The sequence below is a fragment of the Rhizoctonia solani genome, chromosome 4 (genome assembly GCF_016906535.1).
Source record: "Rhizoctonia solani chromosome 4, complete sequence".
Classification (NCBI taxonomy): Eukaryota; Fungi; Basidiomycota; class Agaricomycetes; order Cantharellales; family Ceratobasidiaceae; genus Rhizoctonia; species Rhizoctonia solani.
Genome location: NC_057373.1, coordinates 2,960,844 through 2,979,939, shown reverse-complemented (window position 1 = coordinate 2,979,939; position 19,096 = coordinate 2,960,844). Strand labels below are relative to the sequence as shown.

The window sequence follows — 19,096 nt, the reverse complement described above, 5'->3', positions numbered from 1 at the left end:
TACACCAAGCAAATAAGGATTTTCTATTTGAGAAGTTGGTTTTGCATGAGATTTATGGGAGGGATGACCCACCTTACAAGTGGTGCAAGTACCGCCACGGGCAGAAGTGAGCCTCTTGTCCGTGTCTGTTTGCCAGATTGAGGCTTTATAGCGTTTAAGCGCCAACGAGCCATTTACGCGGTCATGTTATGTAATCAGAAAGCTAGTGGCTCCCATATACCTTTAATGATTAGTTTAATGAGCCAATACGAACGGGATAAACTAGTGCAAACCTAGAGCCTGGGACAATGAATATCTTATCTTCCAAGCTCTAACTTGTACCATTCATCCCACAAACTATAATTAAGCAGTGTTAAGCTTGAACCAATATCTTTGTCTTCACTGTCGATTTACATCTACGGAATCAAACTTCCGGACGATATATTGTTGGGCTCTATCAAAAAAATTTACACAATGATCTAGTGGCTAGAAACAGGCTGCGTTATCCGAGTTTATTGACCAGGAATCGTGGCATGCTTTTCCATGCGCTCAGCCTGCAAGCTGTGATTCGATACATATCCTCGACTGGGCAACGGTTCCAATGGCACCCCCTGTTCATTTGCTGAATGGGGCGCTTTAGCGGTTGGAAGTACATCCTTATCACCCGGCAAGAACATCGGCTGATGTTTACAGCATACAGTGTTAGTCAAATATGTGACTCGGAGAATATAGTATGACACCAACCGTTAAGAATACCGCTAATACGGCACTAAGTCCCGCAATTGGAATGAAGATAACAAAAATAGTATGTAGAGCATTCGCATATGCATCACGTACTGGTTCATCTACGCTAGTACCCATAGCTATTTCGGGACCGTACTTGATAATTTTTGGAATAAGTTCAGGTGCAAGCTCAGAAATCTTCCGGAGTTGCTTTTTCAGCTCTGCGTTCTTGGCAGTTGTACAAACTTTATGAGAAACGATCGGTCACTACTTGTTCTCTCGGTTAGTTATATGTACCCCTTACCTACAAGTCCGATAGCACCACCAAGCGTACGAAAGACTATGGAGGAAATTGAATATGCAGCATACGCATATTAGATGCGCTGAACTTACAGTTTCGAGCACCGGTCACGACAGCACGGTGTTCCTTGGCCACACTGGCTTGTGCCGCAACTAAAGCTTGAAGATTTTCGAACGTCTGTTAGCCTTGGTTACCAGAGCTCTGTTCTATACTGCTCACTGGTCTGTAGAGTTCCTCCAACACCAATGCCTTGCAAAATCAAGTACCCACATATTTTGCCTCTGCTCGTGGTCATGTCGAATGTTGATTGTAGCCCAGCTCCAATACACCAGATAGAGAATCCAACAACAATAATAGGTTTGGGGCTCCGGGTACGCACAAGAATTTGTCCACAAAGTGAACTGGATAAGGTTTGTATTAAAACAAGCGGAAGTAGATAGATACCGGCCTGGATGGGGGTAAATCCACGTGCGTCTGTATAATAGGATGGAAGAAAGTAGAGGTTGCAATAATAGATAATGCCGGTCATGATAGTGGTCGTATAGATGATCAGGATGTTTTTGACGCGAAAAAGATGTAGAGGGAGTATCGGGAGCGTCGCTATACGCCATTCAACCAACAAGAATATGATGACGAGTACGGATCCCACAGATACCATCGCAATGACAAGAGCAGAATTCCACGAATAATAGGTTCCACCACCCGAGATCGGCACCTAGCCGTAATAAGCCAGAAGACCATTGAGCACCCAGGATAAACATTACAAACTTACAAGAATCAGAACGATAGAGGCAAGGCTGAGGATGCTTCCCATAAAATCGACCTTGCGGACTTTTTCCAAGAAATTGCCACTCAGCTCATTCTGCGGAAGTAGCCACCATAGTTGCGCAATGCATGTAATGCTGATAGGGACGGTGAACCAAAAGACCCACCGCCACCCAGCGGTAGATAACGCACCACCAATAAGTGGTCCCTATACTTTTTTTCAGAATACCGATGGTGTATAACCCGAAGAGTGACTCACGATACCCGAGCCCAATGCGACTGCTGCTCCAAGAAACCCTTGGTATTTCCCTCTCTCCTTCAGGCTAACTACATCAGATGCTGGACCGGAACTCAGAATTAGGAAATTAATATTACAAAATCATACGCACTAATGATCATACATAGGCTATTTATACCTCCGCCGCCGATGCCTATTTCATATCGAATTACTTATAGTCTAATGGGGGATGGGAAAAAATCTCACCGCTGATTGCGCGTGCGATGAACTAAGCCGGGGTTGATAATGAGACAAAACAACACTAGTACTCTTCATAAAGTACTTCTACTCACCAACCAAACAGGTGTTTGTGCGAAACCAGACAGGAGGTTTCCCATAGAGAAGAGGATAATAACAGATATTAGCACCAGCCTAATATGAGCCTTATATCAGCGGCTCAAAGTTGGATGCAGGAGCGATCTACTCACTTGCGGCCGAAAATATCGCTCAAACGCGCAATAACAATCTGGCTAGAAGTCGTTGCAACTAAGAAGGATATACCAACCCAGTTTATGCGATCTGCCGCTCCGAGATCATGGGCAATTGCCGGCAGAACGGTCGAGACACTATACTCGACAAAGATCAACAATAAATGTGCCAATATAGTCGTGTGCTTACCTCGTTTGATCCAGGAAGCTGACGAAAAGACATACAAAAAGACTCAAAAAGACCACCAATAATTTTCTGAAAGGCAGGCGAGAAGATTGATCCTCAATCACTACAGTGTTGCGTGAGCTTCTAGGTGTCTGTATGCCATCATCTTGGTGGACTAGCGTCGAGGGGCAGGAAGGGGAGGTGGGTCCCATACCGGGTGTAGTGTGTGGTGTTGTGCTCATGTCTGACTTCACCAGTAGGGCACTCGAAGGGTGGAACCTGGTGGATAGTGGCGCACACCTTTGACTCGAATGGGTTCTATTTATGCTGTCCTTCCGGATCCCTTTGCCGGTAGAATTCTGTATTGAAATGATAACACGTGACCAGATGCCGACCGTATCGTATATACAACGCAGGGAACTCGGAATATACGAAAGTCGACGCCAATGTGTCTGAAAATGCATTTAGCTTGTAGACAACATATCTTAATACTATTTCGCGATCAATGGTGTATGCCCAGGACACACCAGAGATGGGGAGAGCGCATACATACGAGACACCCAGGCAGTAACCGCGGTGGTATTTGGTGAAACATGACTAAAATGTCGATTTCCTCCTGAATTTCCAGTGCTTCTACTTTTCGAGAACTCTTAAAAGTAAGTATGAGTTCTATATATGTGTAGTAACGCTACACCTGAACACCGGATGTATATAAGGGCCGCACTCACCCATGTGCATGCTTACACTTGGTGAAAAGCAACCCAAACGACCCAAAAGTTTGTGACAAAAAATAATGACAGCAACGGGAGAGATTCATTCATGAAAAGCCTATACGATATGCAGATTTGCATGTAATACATTCAATGCCAGCACAACTTCAATCCTGGTAGTGTTTCGAGGACTAGCCACTTTAATGCTCGTTCACTTCGTGATTCAGGTTGGAATCCGAGGAGTCCCTAAAACCCCCGAGTTTCCGATACTACTATTTCGGCGCAGGGAGCTACGATGTGATTTAGTGGATGCAGACGAGACCGAAGTGGAGCTTCCTCGGCGGCGTCGTTCACGCATCATTCCGGGGTTGGCTTCAATTCCGAGGCAGCGGGCGAATACAGCCAGGACTAGAGCACATTTATGTGGAAATTGGAATGGAATGGGCAAATAAGTACCCACCGTCAACAAGTGAAACGACCCCTTTCAAGTTTCCCTGCCCGAAAGGAGGAGAGCTTGGCTCTGGCTCATCTGCGACAAAGACACGGTTCACTTTGGCTAAATAATTAGAAGGAATTAGTAGGCGAGTGAAAGCTAGTAAGGCGACTAAGACTCACTAGCAAGAAGCTTTTCGATGGTATATCCAAAACTGCTCGTTGGTAACACGCTATATACTGCCAAGATTTATCAAATTACGCCAAGAATTATCATTAGCAAAATACCATACCCGGGTATAAATCCTCTCCGTTAATCATACCATGTGGGTTCTACGCAGTGGATAAGCTACTTGTTCAGAGTAATCCCTTAGAAAGTATCTTTAGTCTTTACTGTACCTTGATTTCTGACACAAATGCCGACAGCTTCATCGACAAAACGCTCTTGGATTCGCTGGGGATTACTAGCTGCCCAATATCAGTGACTGTGACTGTTGAAATCAAAATTCCTATGTCTGGTCCAGGATCTAAGACTGCGATTGAGCTGACACCCTCTCGAGACATCAGAATCATAGCGTCAAGGACAGTGGAGTCAGGGGACGCCGAGACAATAGGAGGTGGCGTTATTACATCGAGTTCAAGAAGCGAAGTAGATATAATTTGAGTTATAACGGGGGAGCTAGTTATCTTATCGTGCTATGCCAAAGTCCAGGTCAGGCATAGCTCAGGGGTAACACGCTTTATACGCACGTTACTAGCAAAGTATTTTACTAGAGCCCCGTCCGTAATAATGCCTTTCACTTGCTGTTCAGGCCCTTCAACAAGTACACGATGTGTGCCTCGTGAAAATATTTCGAGCAGGGTGGTTAACGTTGTATCGTTGCGAAGCATCACCAAGGGATTCTTCTCTGAAAGATCTGTATTGTCCAGACCGCCCTTTAATGACATAAGGACCAACGTGATTTATGGGGCACTCACTGCACGCGAGTTCAACGGGTACTTCTTTTCGAAGTCGTGCGCTAGACACAATTTGAGAGATTCGGTCATTCTGAAGGTCTTCGGGAGTAAGGCTGTTGGCGGTAACAGCTAGGTGCATGTAGGCGTTTGCATCACTAAACTTCAATTCGACAACTCATTAATGAAATAAATAATATTGATACATAATCAAGACGACTCACATCAAAAAGACCTGTGCACACTGGCTGTGCACCTGCTGCTTGTGTCATAACGGCTACACACCACTCTTTCTTCTCCAACAATACCTGCCAAAGAAGTAAACACGATATGCTCTGGTTCGATGATATATCCTATGTAACGTACTTCACATGCCCGCTCCACAGAAACATTCGCCTGTACCTCGGTGATAGGCTCAATCAGGTCTTATCATGGGAAATCGAGACAATTCTTATAATTATGCGTCTCTTCAATGCCTTCGCACCAAAATACTCACGAGAGATGTCCAAGGTAGCCAAAATAGGATCCAGGTCGCCCATTTCCAACGCTAAGCCAACACCACCGAAGGGCGGCGGACTAAGGTGGGCAGATGCTGAACGAACCGAGCTTACCGAGGCCTGTCGAGGCCGATTTATTATTCTGCCTGAGCCAGTACGAGCTAGAGCGACGGACATTGTCCAACAAACAGGATCCAAGCGAATTGAGAATAGAGCTGATCTTATGCCTCTTGTTGGAGGGAGTACTGTTGGGCAAAGAAATCTACCTAGATGTTTATTTATATAGTCTGCTTAATTGTATCGAGTGATCCGAGTGGCGATGGTGGCATATCCCGACACCAGATTCACCTTACACTCTGCACGGAAGCAGATTCAACAAGTATTAGCACGACCCCACGTGCCCATGCTGATCCATCGTGGCAGGCGCAGACACTTTCATTTTAACCGATAGGATAGCGGAAACCAGAAGAAAGACCGGTACTGTTCATTCACCTTCACCCGAAACTCTGTCGGTGGAAATCAGTACTCCATCTCCGACATGGGCAGAAATTCGGGTACGATGATCGATGCAAGCCTCCCGGCGCGCGTATCAACCGTCTGCATCATCTTCGCTCGATAATACAATATCAACTTGGAACGATCTCATTTTTATATAGCCTATCAGATTAGTGTGGTTTAGGCAAGGCTGGTAACAAATATAAATACAACCCCGCAATTGTGGGTATTGGTACATCTACATCAGATCGGCCGAATTGGCCACATGTTGTCGAAGTGTATATCCTCGTCTATTATACCGATCATAAGCCACTACTCGGCCTTGGGTCTCGACCTTCCCGTCGAGGCCACACCCTTACGTCTAGACTTCAGTTCCCTGATTACAGACACCACCAGCGGTACGGCGATAGGGGCAAATAGAGGCGTGTATACGGCATACTTGTGCTCGGCAGGAAAGTATAGAAGTCCAACCATACTGGGATTAAAGAATGCCCGGCTTGCAAATTGGAGCGACAACGCCGAGTGAGTCAACGTTTGCGCTGGGTGAGTAGCATTGTGAGTCTGAAATTGTGGGTCCATTTAGCACACTCTCGCCGCACCCAGTCTCACGCACCTGGGATAATTCCTCAAGCGCACTCAATATGTCATTCCTCACGCTCAGTCCAATAGGCATATTTTCAATCTGCCCTGTAAGATCAATTATACTGTTCAAGGTCTGAACGCTGCCTCGAATGTTTTCCAGGGCGCGCCTTCGTAAGAGCGTATCGAGCTGCCAGCCGGTAAGAACTTGCTTGGATACAGCCCACGATCTAGCTGAAGGCCGACGGGAGGAGGGAGCACAGGAACGCCCAGTAATCCCTCGAGTTGTTTCCTGAAGATGTGGAAAATCGGTCTAAGGTCCTGGAGCGTCAACACTGAATTGGCCGTTCCGTCAGACTTGGGATTCATGATAGCTACTCCGCCCCATTGTGGAAGAAGAAACGAGTTAAACTGGGTTATTTTCCCTGAGTTATCTCATTAAGTGCAATCTTATGCAAAGATGATAGAGAGACACAAACCTTGAACATCCTGTATGTACAGCGGTCGCCTAGCAAGAGATGGGACGAAGAGAACAAAGTGCAAAACAGGGTCATTCGAGACACTCGAAGCTAAAGCAACATGAGTTTCAGAATGCTAATAGTGAATTATACATACACAACGTCCATTCTGCCGAGTTGACAAATATTGTAAGTTGTTCTTGGTTGAGGGCATAACCATCTTGAGCCGCAATCGGTTCGGTTGTCAGAGGTGCGTAAAATTGAACCTGACTTTCAATCGTAAAGTTGTGAAGGATATTGAGTTCATCCAAGGTAGGTTGTAGGTACTCTACAGGATAATTTGATTAACCAAGTGCGCCAAATGTGCTTCGTACTTTACTGTCCCTTACCTTTAATGGCCGTTTCGACTGACCATCCAGAAATAGCACCTCCATAAGCAGCGTCTTCATTGAGTAGGCTAAAAGCGAGCCTATATTTTGGAGAATACTGGGCAACTCGAAGTTCCGTGTTTTGGGTTGGTGGCGCCAGAAGAGCTCTCAAAGATGAGGTCACTTTGCCCACAAGTTGCTCTGCGTATCGTTACTATTGAAAACAAATCGAGACAAAGACGGAAGCACCTACCGTTACATCCACTGCGGCTGAATAATTCAAAGGAACGGTCGTGCACAATTGCAGGGTCATCGTCATAGCCATACCGAACAGTAACGTTGTAAGTAGTACGGAACGTATCTGGCTGGATTACACGTCAGAGCCTTTTTAACACTTGAGGAGAGATACCGACTTACGCGATGAGAACCAAGTGCACCTATTCGAACGTCTAGTACATTCCAAATGTCGTGTAGTTCTGTACCATGACTTTTGTCCCAACTAATCTGCAACTTGGCCGCCAGCATAGTCGCGTCACATAACCCGTCAGTAACGTCGACATTGACATCAATGGGTATTCGGACCTAATTAAGAAACATCATTTAGATATCAATACATGTATCAATGGCTTAGAGCGTACCGATTGAGAACTTGCTTCCTTCACTCGAACCTCCGGTAACGGAAGGCGTTGGACTGTAGTTAGGACCCACCAGGCAGGTCCCGCAGCTATAAGAACCAACCAGTACGCGATGATAATTTTGAACCGCCCTTTGTCATGCGGGTATGACGGGGTGGAAAGCCGAGGGGTCTGAGGTGTGGTGGAGGTAAGCATATGGGGTTTAATTGCCAATTGGCACGGCGCGAATTATTTGCACCAGAAATAAAACAATTTTAACTACCCACCTGACTATACCATGGCCACAGGTGATACTCTACCTATTTTTCCTATACACGAGCTCAAAGATTCGATACCGCATGAAAGATATAATATCATTACTCATCATGTTGCTCAGAAGCTAGGGGTGATTCTAGATGCCGCCACCAGCCCAAAAGGTCTACAAGCGCAATCTCTGGTCGGCTTCCTATCGAGTTACTTGGGCGACGTAGCTCGTCAAGTCTTAGCTCAGACTAGTGCACAGCCTGGTTCAATTTATACTGACTTGCTCTCCGATCCGGAACGTATGATTAGAAAGTATACCCTTCGCCTCATCGGCCTTATGGCGTCCCACCAGGCAGACCTATCAGTTACGCTGCTTGTTGATCTAGCAGTCGCATATCATCCTCTCAATAGCAAATATCTTCAGAAGATATTCGATCAATCACTTTCCATTGCTCCTCGGGCTTCTGAATTTGAGTCCACTGTTATCCCCGCGTTCACCTCTGCTCTGGTACCTAAACACCCGGATGTCATCGAATTGCGTGAAGTTGCTTATACACTCAGGTGCCTCACTAGCTGCGGAAGTAGGGTTGTATCTTTATTCGCTCGGCACCAGTCGTTTGTGAGATCACTGTCCGAATGTTACCAAACTGTGTTACCCAAGCTCGTGGAATCGCTTGGGGGAATCCATTTACGAGGCGACCGGGAGCCTTATGAGTTGACCTGCATCGAAGCAAAAGTGGATCTACTCGAAGCATATCATAATATCATCCGCACAGTCACAACCTCTCAGACTGTGGACCTTGCGCTCCAAGTCGCATTCCAAGTATTTGAAGCTCCTGGCCCTTCAGCCTTAGACCCCGTACCCTTTCTTAACACTGGAATGAATGATGATCTCAATCGTGTAGTCGGTCTCATAGATTTATTTAAAGGTGCCCTTCCAGCAGAAGATCTACGCCTAGAAGTAATGACTGCCCAACTCAGCCCCATTACCTCAAGATTCGACCTTGGCGCACTGGGTATTCTGCCTACACCTGTAGGCAACGCACCTTCGTCACCTACCCGTACCCGCATTGACAAAGGAAAAGGCAAGCTATCAGAAGAGGTGAGTATTTCTACCTTTGAATGGTCGATCTGATACCAAAGCTATCATAGAACGACCCAACGCTAGATCTAGAACTTGACTCCCTTGTCACTCAAGTTTTGGAGATATTTCCGGAGCAAGATGCTAATGCGGTTCGCTCCGCACTTCAATTGCCCAAGTTCAACCGTTCTGCCGAGGCAATTATCAACGAACTAGCAGAAGGGAACGCGTTGCCTGCATATATTCCGCCACCTGAAAAAACAGCCAAATCTGTGTTTGCTGAGAGACGAAATGTCTTCGATGATGACGAGATGGATTACTCAAGACTACGAATAGGGAAGAAACGGTTCGTTCTTGAGTTTATCCTCAGATTAGATCGGCACTAAAAGCTGCCTTCTAGCTCCGAAAATGCTGAAACCGTTTTGAACGATAAATCATTTATCGTTGCACAAAAGGCAGAAATACTCAGAAGAGCTGCTGAAGTATCAGATGCTGAATCCGAATGGAAATCAGATGAAGAAAAACGGCCCGCAGTAGTTGCATTCTTCGACGACGATGACGAATATGGGGGTGGGGGAGTAGTCAATGATGGGGAAGCAACAAGCGAGAGCGATAGTGAGGCTGGAAGCGAGGTTGGGGGCCCAGAATCTGCACTAGAACTTGCATGGCTGGCAGATGCTCATGGTACGTTGGGTCGAGTCTGATTTGCATAACAACAGTTTACCTTGTCTATTCGTACAGTATTCGAACGAGATGCCGAAACCCGGAGATCCAAGGCTCGGGCAGACTTGAAAATTAAGACTGGCATGTCAGACGAACAAATCGAGGGATGGAAAGTCATGCTTGAGCGTAACGTATGCTATTATCATCCTAAATGTAGCAGTTCTTTTCATCTCATGGGTACCTCTAGCCCCGCCAACAAGCTAAAATTCGGGAAAGGCACGAATTCAAGGGCAACCAAACCTTCTTACCGCCAACCCAACAAGTCGACGCGCCACGTGGTTAGGTTATTCATCTTCTCTTAATACATAGCTCCACTAACAGCATGTTCCAGGGGGGCGTGGACGCGGCGGGCGTGGCCGTGGGGGGCGAGGTGGTGGCAGAGGTGGCGGTAGGGGCAGAGGTACAGGCGACGGAGGCGCAGGGCCAAGTGGAGGCAGCGGGGACACAACGCATGACAGAGCATACAAGGACAAAAATAAGGCTCATCAAGGCAATCATGATCGCAAGCGTGGCCACGATAAGAAGGTGGCTCGAGGAGGATTTGCAGGGTAAGGCTATAGAAGTAGAAGAGATTCCGTATCTACCCGCAGATCGCAGGGTTAGATCTCGATGTCATACATATTTCAATCAATACATTTATTCAAAAAAGAAAAAATCCGCGCGATGCATTGATGCGGCAATAGTGATTAGGTCGCATTTACCCGCCCGCCCATCCCTTTATAAATGCCGTCTCGCGGAGACCAAAGTGCGAATGATTGAACTTTCACTCCTCAAGGAAGAAGTAGTTCCCGGAAACTACGGGGGGCCTGTATTAGGACGAGTTTACTGTAGGGATAGTATGAGCATTACTTACCCTTCTGTTCTTTATCCTTGACACTGTTCAATTTATTGATCCTGGGTCGATAATTGGTAGGGTCTCGTCGGAAAGTAATCTCGAGTGAAGCCAAGAATTTATTCATCCCGGTCAGCAAAGATTGAGGTCTGTAAAATCAATAGATTATCAGCCCCGGCTATAATCCAAAGGGCTGGTGGGGTGCATACGGGGTTGCAGTGGCAGCCACGGCTGGTTGTCCTCCAAATACAATAACGCGATCCGCGAGGTAGGTCGCCATGATGAAGTCATGCTCGATGATAAACGCAGTTCGCTTCGCATGCAGGATGTAGCTATGAAATAAAATTAGTTTCCAGGTCTTAGGCGCAGATGGGCGATTCACCGTTTGATAACCTTACTTGCAATAATGCGCTGCTCGGAATCCAAGAACGAAGAAGGTTCATCCAAAAGGTATACATCAGCCGGTTTACCTATTAGCAAATATTGTTGAAATCAACTCGATACCAATCAAGTCGAGAAACCCACTTACCAAGGGACAGGACGATGGCAACACGCTGCAGTTCTCCACCAGAAAGTGTTTGGACCTCCTGATCCATAATGTTCTCAATCTGCATTGGCTTGAGAACATCAGTGTTGAACTGAGGGTGCATAAAGGCCTGCTTGATCTGCTTGAGAAGCAACATGCGGACGGTACCCGGGAACTTGGGAGCAATTTTCTGGGGTTTGAGCGACACGTTGAGACTGAGAGATTTGGTCTTCTCGTCCGGTTCGTCTCCAGCAAGAAGTTTGATGAAAGTGGTCTTTCCGGTTCCGTTTTCTCCAAGCATGACGATGATTTCAGAGTCGGTAAAGTCACCTGCTTCGACGGAGAGTTTGAAAGAGCCCAGAGTTTTGTTCATAGATGGGTACGAGTAGTGCCGAGACTTTTCGAGCAAAAGTTCTTCGGCGTTCTCAACCATCTTGAAAGAAAGACTCTCCTCTCGGAAACGAAGGTTTTCAGTAGGAATAAACCCGTCCAAGAATATGTTGATTCCTTCACGGACCGAGTAGGGCATAGTAACCACACCATAAACAGAAGGCTTGCCGTAGAGACAGCAGACAAAGTCGGATAGATAATCCAGCACGGACAAATCATGCTCGACAGCGATGACATAGTTGTCGTGTGTGAGGAGCGCACGAATAACCTGGGCAGCTTGTAGACGTTGTCTGATATCAAGGTAACTGGACGGCTCGTCGAACATGTACCTATAGGGGGCCATTAGTCGCATATAGTCAGCTACATCCCCTCATATACTCACACGTCTGCCTTTTGAATGCATGACATGGCAATCGCGAACCTCTGGAGCTCTCCACCGGAAAGCTGAGAGACCTCACGTTCCAAGACTTTCTCGAGCTCTAAGAGACGACACATCTCCTCTTTATTGTCCCTCTCGAGTTTGGAATCAAGCATCTTGGACACGCTCATTTTTCCCTTGATCATGCGAGGAATCTGATCGACATATTGAGGCTTGATTAGGGCCTTGATGTTGTCTTCAAGGACCTTGGTAAAGTAATTTTGAAGTTCTGAGCCACGGAAATATTTCAGGATCTCTTCCCAGTCCGGAGGATCCTGTGCGTCACAAGTGAGGCTTAAGACGGATAAAATAATTGTACAGAACTTACATCATATCTTCCTAGATTGAGCTTAAGCTTCCCGGCGAGAATTTTCAATGCCGTACTCTTTCCGATACCGTTGGTTCCAACAAGACCGAGGACCTGTCCTGGGCGTGGGGTAGGAAGACGATGAAGCTTAAACGAATTGGCAGTGTAACGGTGCGTGACCTCAGAGTCGAGGTTGGTAGGAAGATTTATAATGGTGATAGCTTCGAATGGGCACCTAAGGCAGGATGTCAACGCGCGTTTGGCAGAACAGAACCATGGCTCACTTCTTGACGCAAATACCACATCCAATACATAGGACCTCAGATATAAACGCGATCTTGTCCGTTGACTTGACCTCGATACAAAGCTTGCCTGTACATTGGGTGAGATGGTACGAATACAGAAGTGAGCCACTGGACTAACCCATTTTCACGACTGGGCATGACTGGAATAGTCATTAGTGAATCTTGCGATCGGGTGGCTGCTAAAACGCACCTTTTTACATTCCTGAGCGCATCGCTTCGGCCTGCATTTATTCGAATCGATAATGGCAATACGTGTAATTTTATCCGCCGGCATTGTGCTCTAAATAATACACAACCAGGCAACAATTGAAGTGATAGATGACGGATGCAAAAATTGGATAAACCCTGATCTTAGTTCATTAGCGCCCAGCCAGCAAGCGCCCCAGCCAACTCGGTCGTGCTCATTGGTCACATACGAATAACCTACCAGTTACTATGCCTGCAAAGAAAGGAAATGCGGCCAAGGGAGGCGACAAGAACAAATCAGCTTCAAAGGACACTGACTCGGGTGATTCTAAGGTATACATATATATCTATGAACATGGTCGAGTCAGTGCCACCTGTATCTATGACTCAACGTCATTATTTGTAGGGTAAGCTTAAGCCGGCCACGGCAGTGAACGTTCGGCATATTCTCTGCGAGAAACAGTCACGAGCCCTGGAAGCGCTCCAGAAGATTCAGGAGGGACAACGATTTGACAAGGTCGCTCAGGTTAGTACATTTGTGTGTCCCAGACCATTTCTCTTTCAACCCTATTATGTCACAGGAATATAGCGAAGACAAAGCCAAATGTATGTCAGAAAACAATGTCGATTTACCCGACTAATCTGTTTCTCAGCTGGTGGAAGTCTGGGATGGATGACACGAGGCTCCATGGTCGGCCCGTTTCAGGATGCAGCATTCGCGCTTACCCCGAGCACGCTCGATAAACCTATCCTTTCTCCCTTAGTTAAAACAAACTTTGGATATCACATTATCCTCGTCGAGGGCCGCCGCTAGGTCCCAAGTGCTTGCACTACTACGTCACGCCAATGTACCATATTAGTTATACCGTATACTTGAGACCCAAAAACGTAATTATACAACCATGTAAGTGTATCGACAGCGCATCAGAAAATGAGAATGTGTGGGAATCCGTAAATCATAAGCAAACAAAATAATAGCATGAGTAAAACGTCTTTCGTCCTCACTGGCTCGCCCGGTCTATTTCCTACTTGGGTACCTTGTCTCCGGCCCACTGTGTAAACTTGCCTGTGGTTGTCCTGGACAATGAAATCTTGGTTCCCGGTTTCCCATCATGCGTAATAATCGCCCCAGTAGCGGGAGCAGCATTCCCAAACCCGTTGGAGAGTGACACATGCGGGATCAACTGCTTCCCCCTATTCACGGTGTTGGTGGTGCTGGCCACCGGACCGGGGTAAGGCTGGTACCGCATCGGCCCCGGATAATGATTCACGTTGGTACGCTGCGCTCCACCCGTGCCCCTGTTCGTGTTTGTCCCCGTTAGGGTGGGATTGGCGTTCGAGACGGGACTTGGAGTTACATTCGCACTCACGCTACCGGTCCTCTGCACATTAGGGGTTGTAGCCCCATTTCCCTTTGCTACGCTTGATCCTGAGACCCCGGGAAAGGTTCCGAACGAATAACCCATTGGCGGAGGGGCAGGTGGGGTAGCTGATACTGGCCATGCCCGAAACGTCGGCCCTGGCAATGGAAGAGGAGGCGTAGGTATTACTTGCGGCTGATTGGAATATTGAGGCTTGGTCTTTGTGGTAGGAAAGGTGTTCTTGGCCCATTGTGGTTGTTGCGGTACGGACGGCGAAGGCTGAGTTTGGATAATGACGTTTGGGTAATGAGAGCTACCTCGGCCACTGGAGCCTTTACCGGGCGAAGTCGAACCAGGTGTCGCAGCGGTTGGGGTGCTCTGTCCGGGTGCAGGCTGAATGGTTACAGGGGTGACGCCAGATTTCTTGTCCTTGGCATTCGACGTAGGTGTAGCTGTGCTTGAGCTAGCGTCTGCCTTCCCTTCTGGGGTCAAGTTCGAAGAAACCTCCCCATTTCCCTGTACTTAGGTACTCAGTATTGACCTAACCAATATAACTAAAGAGCTACCTTGGCCTGTTCCCTCTCCCAAGCCTTTACATAAACGCTCATCTCCTTTTGATTATTGAAGTAGTAATTCTTTGCTTGAATCGCCGTCTTGGTCTGAATAATCGCCGCAATCCGGTTCCAATCCCGCCCATGACGCAACAAATTCTGTTTGAGAGTGGTTCGTTCTGCTACCGTCCAGTAACTGGTCGTCGCCGGACGCTTCTTGGGAGGCTCAGATCCATCCAGTCGAACCGACCCCCCATTCCCGTTGGCAGTCTCGCCCTTGATAGCCCAGCGCCGCCCACGACCAGGCCCGCCTTTACGAGAGACTTGGCTAGACAGCATCGCATCGAGATCTACAGGATTGGGGCCTTCTCCGCCAGTCTCGGAATCTGACAATATGGACAATGGGGTGGCAGTTCCGTCTCGCTCTGCGCCGAAAGAATCTCCTCGAGCGAGCTCCACGACGCGGGAGCGTGGGCGGCCTCGGGTGTTCTCGGTTGGAGTGGCATATGGTGGGGGAGTACCTGCAAGGGCGGCCGCAGCTGCGTGTCTGCGTGGTCGACGGGTGGCGATGGACTCGTCTTCGCGTGGCGAGGCGGTGGTCCCATCTTCCTCTTTCTCGATATCCGCCATAAGCGCACTCGCCTTGCCTTGGTGGCCACCCCTTCCAAGACGGCGGCGCTGCCCGCGCTTGACTTGAGCTCGGAACGAAGGGACTTTCTTCATGAGATAATAGTACTGCACGCATTGGGAGGTGGTTTTGTGTGGTAAATGTTCAGCAATCTTCTCGAACCGCTTGTTGTGTATGCGGTGATATTCGATGAAAATGGCTCGCTCCTCAGGGGTCCATTGCTCGGCCGCTCGGCCGCGGAAGTCGTAGAATTCAAGGGGGTTATCAACCTGTCCGTTCTCGTCGTCAAAAGTCAAACGTTCTGCGTCGGGTTCGAGAACAGTAATCATATCGGGAATCTTGGCCAGATTGGGTCGAGCGAGCAAATCGGGGTCGACCGCGGCAGCGTCACGCATAGTACTCATGACTTTCTCCATCTCCATGTCTGAGTGAACCGCGTCAGCCATTACGCCCGTATTTACGACGGGATTTCGTCGAGTCGATCGCGTTTGAGCAGCTACGGGTTCCGAAACTACATTTTGGGCTGCGGCCGCTGCAGCTTCAGCATCTTTGACCCTTCGTTGTTCGGCCAAGAGGTCGAGTTTGGCGCAATTTCGTGCCCATGCCTCATTCAGGGTGAGATATTGTTCTTCGAGTGCGCCCACTTTTTCTTCGACATAATCATCCCGCTCCTTGAAGTAATCCTTGAAAAAATCCCGTATGTATTCTCGAGAGTTTGGTCCGGGCAAATGGAAAATGTCAACCTTGATCCGCTCCTCGTATAGAACCGGAGCCCGCGCATTTTGGGATACGAGCCTCAAATTGTCCGCCAGCACAGTGTTGGCATTTGCACGGAATTTTTCCCATTCGAGCTGGCGGGTGGCCATGAAATCTCGCTGAGACTTAATGAGCAAGTCCCCTGGATCAGCTGGTTCAAGAAACTCGAAATTCAGGTTCTCCTCGACAGGCGCAGGGGCTGGTGAAGCCGGAGCTGATTGTTCGATATTATTGTCAACAGCATCGTTATCAGCATCATGGCCAGCATCGTTCCCGTTTTCAACATGCGTAGCAGCAGAAATGTCAAGAGCCTCCGAGTTATTAGGAACTTGTTCGGTCGAGAAGTTGGCCGAGATTACGTCAGGCTGTGGCTGAACAGGACCAGGCTCGGAAGCAGAGGGTTCAACATCCATTGAGGTTTCGTCATCAGCGGTCTTTTGTGCAGTATCGCCGGCAAGCCTAGGGATTTCTTCCGTTGGGAGTTCATTGGCAGACGGAATAAGCATAGCAGGTTCAGGGGGCGCAATGGAAGGTTCAGTGGTAGTTGGAGCAGGCCGAGAATCGCTGTTTGACTCCGCATATACTCGCTTTTCTTGCGTCGTATCAGGCTCTTTGAGGTCGGCTTCAATCGGAGTAGGGGCAGGAGGCTCCACAGGCTGGACTTTAGGCTTCTCATTCTCCGTAGGAGCTGGTCGTAGTTGAGTTTCTACAGTAGTTGACCGGGTAGTAGCAGGTGCAGGATCAGCAGTAGTGGTAGTCGCAATGGAACCAGAAAACGGAGATGGACGACGGGAGGAGGGTTCCGCCTCAGCCGCAACAGAGTCAGTACGAGACCTTTTTCCAGCCACCAAACTCTTCTCAGGATGACCGGAACCAGCAGAGGCAGGACCAGGAGTAGCACTGAGTGACCCATCGTGTTCTTCAATTTTGACCGACGGATTGGCCATGAGTAACTGGTCGCGTGGTACAATCTTCGCACCTCGATTTTGTAGACCATGAGAATCGTTGAATGAACCACGCGCTGATTGGTATGATCGCCGAATGCCATTGTGCGGAACATATCCCCGTCCATCGCCAGAATACCCCGGCCCACCGCTGTATCGCCGGTCATGTTGAGAGTGACGTCGGTTCGGATTATCCAATGGCAAATGGGTTGGTCCCCTGGGGGAGAGTTGATTGGCCGGGGGGTGGTATCCAGACGGTGGTGGCTGTGGCATACGGCGCTCTTGCGCAAACGAACGACCGCGCGCCCTGGGTGGTCCGTATGGCACACTAGGTGGCGGTGGGTCATTTATATAAGGATCCTCAGGCGGCAAGTAAGGGTCTTCGGCCCTCCAATCGTCGGGAGGAGGTATCCAATCCTCACGCATGTCGCGATCGTAATGCGGTACTGGCTCGCGCCAACCAGGTTCATGCATTAACGACGGTGAACCGCGCGGTTGACCAGAGGATGGGCGGTCATATCTGTTGAACAGAACAGAAATGTGTCAGGAAACATGGACGGCACAAACAAACAGCGGATGGAAAAGAGACGCCAGGTCACCAAACAAAGAACACGACTCACAGGCCAGGCTGCCAGTCTCGTGGTGGAGGCGGACCCGGAGAAGGCGGACGATCCCATGCATGGTTGTAGATTTGGCTGCTCTCACGATCATCCCAGTCGCGGCGTGCATACCGGGAGTCTTCGGGACCAAATCCAGGGGACCAGCCCCTTTCGGGGTGAGTGTGTCCCCATTCCGGAAAAGGAGGAGGCGTACGACTGGACTGGTATGATGGCGCTGATATTCCTACGCTGGCATCACGATACCTATAGTCCCATGAGTCGCGATGATAGCTGCTATGAGACCTAGATGGGTAATTTGGCTCATCCAATGGTGGCGCCGGAGGCCAACGATACGACTGGGGAGGGGGCGATGGTGCCCTGTAGTAGTCCGCAGGTGGCGGACGCTGCAATAAAACATCGCATAATGCTAGTTAGAGGGCGAGAATTTGTTTTAGACACGGACAAGATGTAACAAACCTGATAAACACCGGGATAACGAGCCGGCTTGGTGCCAGAATCACTAGGACCGGAGAAGCGGCGCTCTCGAGGAGTAGTAGTATGCGAAGCAGAAGGAATAGAGCTCTGAGATATAGGAGGCATGCGGTCGTCTCGAGAAAAGTCAGGCATTTGGGCCGATCGAGTGACCAAGAATCAACAGCAACACCTGTTTGGCCAGTTTCCCAGTTCGAAAACTAGCGAAAACCAGCGAAATCACTGTAGACTAGCAAACAAACACGATAAAGCCTATAGAGTATCTCTAACACTAACTACACAAGACGCAAAAGATACTCTGCAAACGTGCTGTGATGGGGTTTTGACACCAAGCAACAGCCAAACGTCACCAAAAATGGGACTTGCACAATCCAGTACAAACACGCCACGCCGCCACTAGGCGCGTGTCTTGGGTTCGAGGCGGGCATAGCGCCCATCAATCATCGGTCTTTCTTTACTTCTTCACCATTGGCATGGAGAGCGGCAACCCTCGCATTAACTCTGCTCGTATGAGCCAGTACGTTGGTCGCCACGTTCGGTTGACGTGCAAAATTATCAAGGTCTGTCTTTCACCGCCACTTGAGCGACCTTTTTACGAATTTCAACATTAGGCTCAAGGCGAGAACATTATAGTCCAGGCCTCGGATGGGGGACAAGTAGAGGTCAAACTTACTACGGCAAGTAGTGTCATTGCCGCCATTTTCAAGCTTAATTCTAACATTATGCGCAGAGCCGACCTGGCAATGACAACTACGTCGAAATCCTTGGCAAAGTCGTCGATGCTCAACGAATGGTGGCATCTGAAGTGTTCCCTCAGGGAGACAACATAGACCTCGAAGTAGTAGACCAGCTTGTCGAACTCATGCACAAGTATCCAGAGATTTACATGTAATAATTAAAATGTGAGTGCTCGAGACCGTACAAGAGATATGCCATACTAAAAACATTGCCAGAATACATATCTAATAATACAACATATGTTATCCG

The 19,096-nt window shown here is 48.3% G+C and overlaps 8 protein-coding genes across 8 annotated transcripts; 3 read left to right on the top strand and 5 right to left on the bottom strand.

The window, feature by feature from the left end:
* Window positions 1-491: 491 nt before the first annotated feature.
* On the bottom strand, window positions 492-2,881 carry RhiXN_01011 (major facilitator superfamily transporter; the record flags this gene model as incomplete). Its single annotated transcript, XM_043320830.1, has 12 exons — window positions 492-659; window positions 724-947; window positions 1,007-1,042; window positions 1,096-1,155; window positions 1,223-1,718; window positions 1,776-1,976; window positions 2,028-2,107; window positions 2,158-2,199; window positions 2,253-2,274; window positions 2,339-2,417; window positions 2,474-2,611; window positions 2,664-2,881. The coding sequence occupies 12 exons, from the start codon at window positions 2,879-2,881 to the stop codon at window positions 492-494; spliced, it is 1,764 nt and encodes a 587-aa protein (XP_043179842.1).
* Window positions 2,882-3,572: 691 nt separating this feature from the next.
* Window positions 3,573-5,409, bottom strand: RhiXN_01010 (TRI12 domain protein; the record flags this gene model as incomplete). The annotated part of the gene is made up of 10 exons (XM_043320829.1): window positions 3,573-3,757; window positions 3,810-3,905; window positions 3,965-4,021; window positions 4,075-4,114; window positions 4,181-4,477; window positions 4,532-4,698; window positions 4,760-4,898; window positions 4,960-5,043; window positions 5,102-5,160; window positions 5,232-5,409. 10 exons carry the CDS (start codon window positions 5,407-5,409, stop codon window positions 3,573-3,575), a joined length of 1,302 nt encoding a protein of 433 aa, XP_043179841.1.
* Window positions 5,410-6,039: 630 nt separating this feature from the next.
* On the bottom strand, window positions 6,040-7,962 carry RhiXN_01009 (GPI transamidase component PIG-S; the record flags this gene model as incomplete). The annotated part of the gene is made up of 9 exons (XM_043320828.1): window positions 6,040-6,288; window positions 6,341-6,414; window positions 6,534-6,731; window positions 6,786-6,875; window positions 6,922-7,092; window positions 7,154-7,333; window positions 7,386-7,497; window positions 7,550-7,714; window positions 7,771-7,962. The coding sequence occupies 9 exons, from the start codon at window positions 7,960-7,962 to the stop codon at window positions 6,040-6,042; spliced, it is 1,431 nt and encodes a 476-aa protein (XP_043179840.1).
* Window positions 7,963-8,044: 82 nt separating this feature from the next.
* On the top strand, window positions 8,045-10,366 carry RhiXN_01008 (uncharacterized protein; the record flags this gene model as incomplete). The annotated part of the gene is made up of 6 exons (XM_043320827.1): window positions 8,045-9,112; window positions 9,163-9,437; window positions 9,492-9,775; window positions 9,833-9,945; window positions 10,002-10,092; window positions 10,146-10,366. The coding sequence occupies 6 exons, from the start codon at window positions 8,045-8,047 to the stop codon at window positions 10,364-10,366; spliced, it is 2,052 nt and encodes a 683-aa protein (XP_043179839.1).
* A 211-nt stretch (window positions 10,367-10,577) lies between these two features.
* On the bottom strand, window positions 10,578-12,866 carry RhiXN_01007 (ABC transporter; the record flags this gene model as incomplete). Its single annotated transcript, XM_043320826.1, has 10 exons — window positions 10,578-10,609; window positions 10,668-10,795; window positions 10,856-10,978; window positions 11,029-11,116; window positions 11,176-11,891; window positions 11,945-12,255; window positions 12,309-12,522; window positions 12,572-12,659; window positions 12,711-12,732; window positions 12,783-12,866. 10 exons carry the CDS (start codon window positions 12,864-12,866, stop codon window positions 10,578-10,580), a joined length of 1,806 nt encoding a protein of 601 aa, XP_043179838.1.
* Window positions 12,867-13,027: 161 nt separating this feature from the next.
* RhiXN_01006 (peptidyl-prolyl cis-trans isomerase NIMA-interacting 4) lies at window positions 13,028-13,592 on the top strand (the record flags this gene model as incomplete). Its single annotated transcript, XM_043320825.1, has 4 exons — window positions 13,028-13,111; window positions 13,185-13,304; window positions 13,360-13,384; window positions 13,432-13,592. The coding sequence occupies 4 exons, from the start codon at window positions 13,028-13,030 to the stop codon at window positions 13,590-13,592; spliced, it is 390 nt and encodes a 129-aa protein (XP_043179837.1).
* A 211-nt stretch (window positions 13,593-13,803) lies between these two features.
* Window positions 13,804-18,244, bottom strand: RhiXN_01005 (Myb-like DNA-binding domain protein; the record flags this gene model as incomplete). The annotated part of the gene is made up of 4 exons (XM_043320824.1): window positions 13,804-14,655; window positions 14,706-17,538; window positions 17,639-18,021; window positions 18,095-18,244. The coding sequence occupies 4 exons, from the start codon at window positions 18,242-18,244 to the stop codon at window positions 13,804-13,806; spliced, it is 4,218 nt and encodes a 1,405-aa protein (XP_043179836.1).
* Window positions 18,245-18,582: 338 nt separating this feature from the next.
* RhiXN_01004 (replication factor A domain-containing protein) lies at window positions 18,583-19,001 on the top strand (the record flags this gene model as incomplete). The annotated part of the gene is made up of 3 exons (XM_043320823.1): window positions 18,583-18,669; window positions 18,721-18,795; window positions 18,840-19,001. 3 exons carry the CDS (start codon window positions 18,583-18,585, stop codon window positions 18,999-19,001), a joined length of 324 nt encoding a protein of 107 aa, XP_043179835.1.
* Window positions 19,002-19,096: the final 95 nt, after the last annotated feature.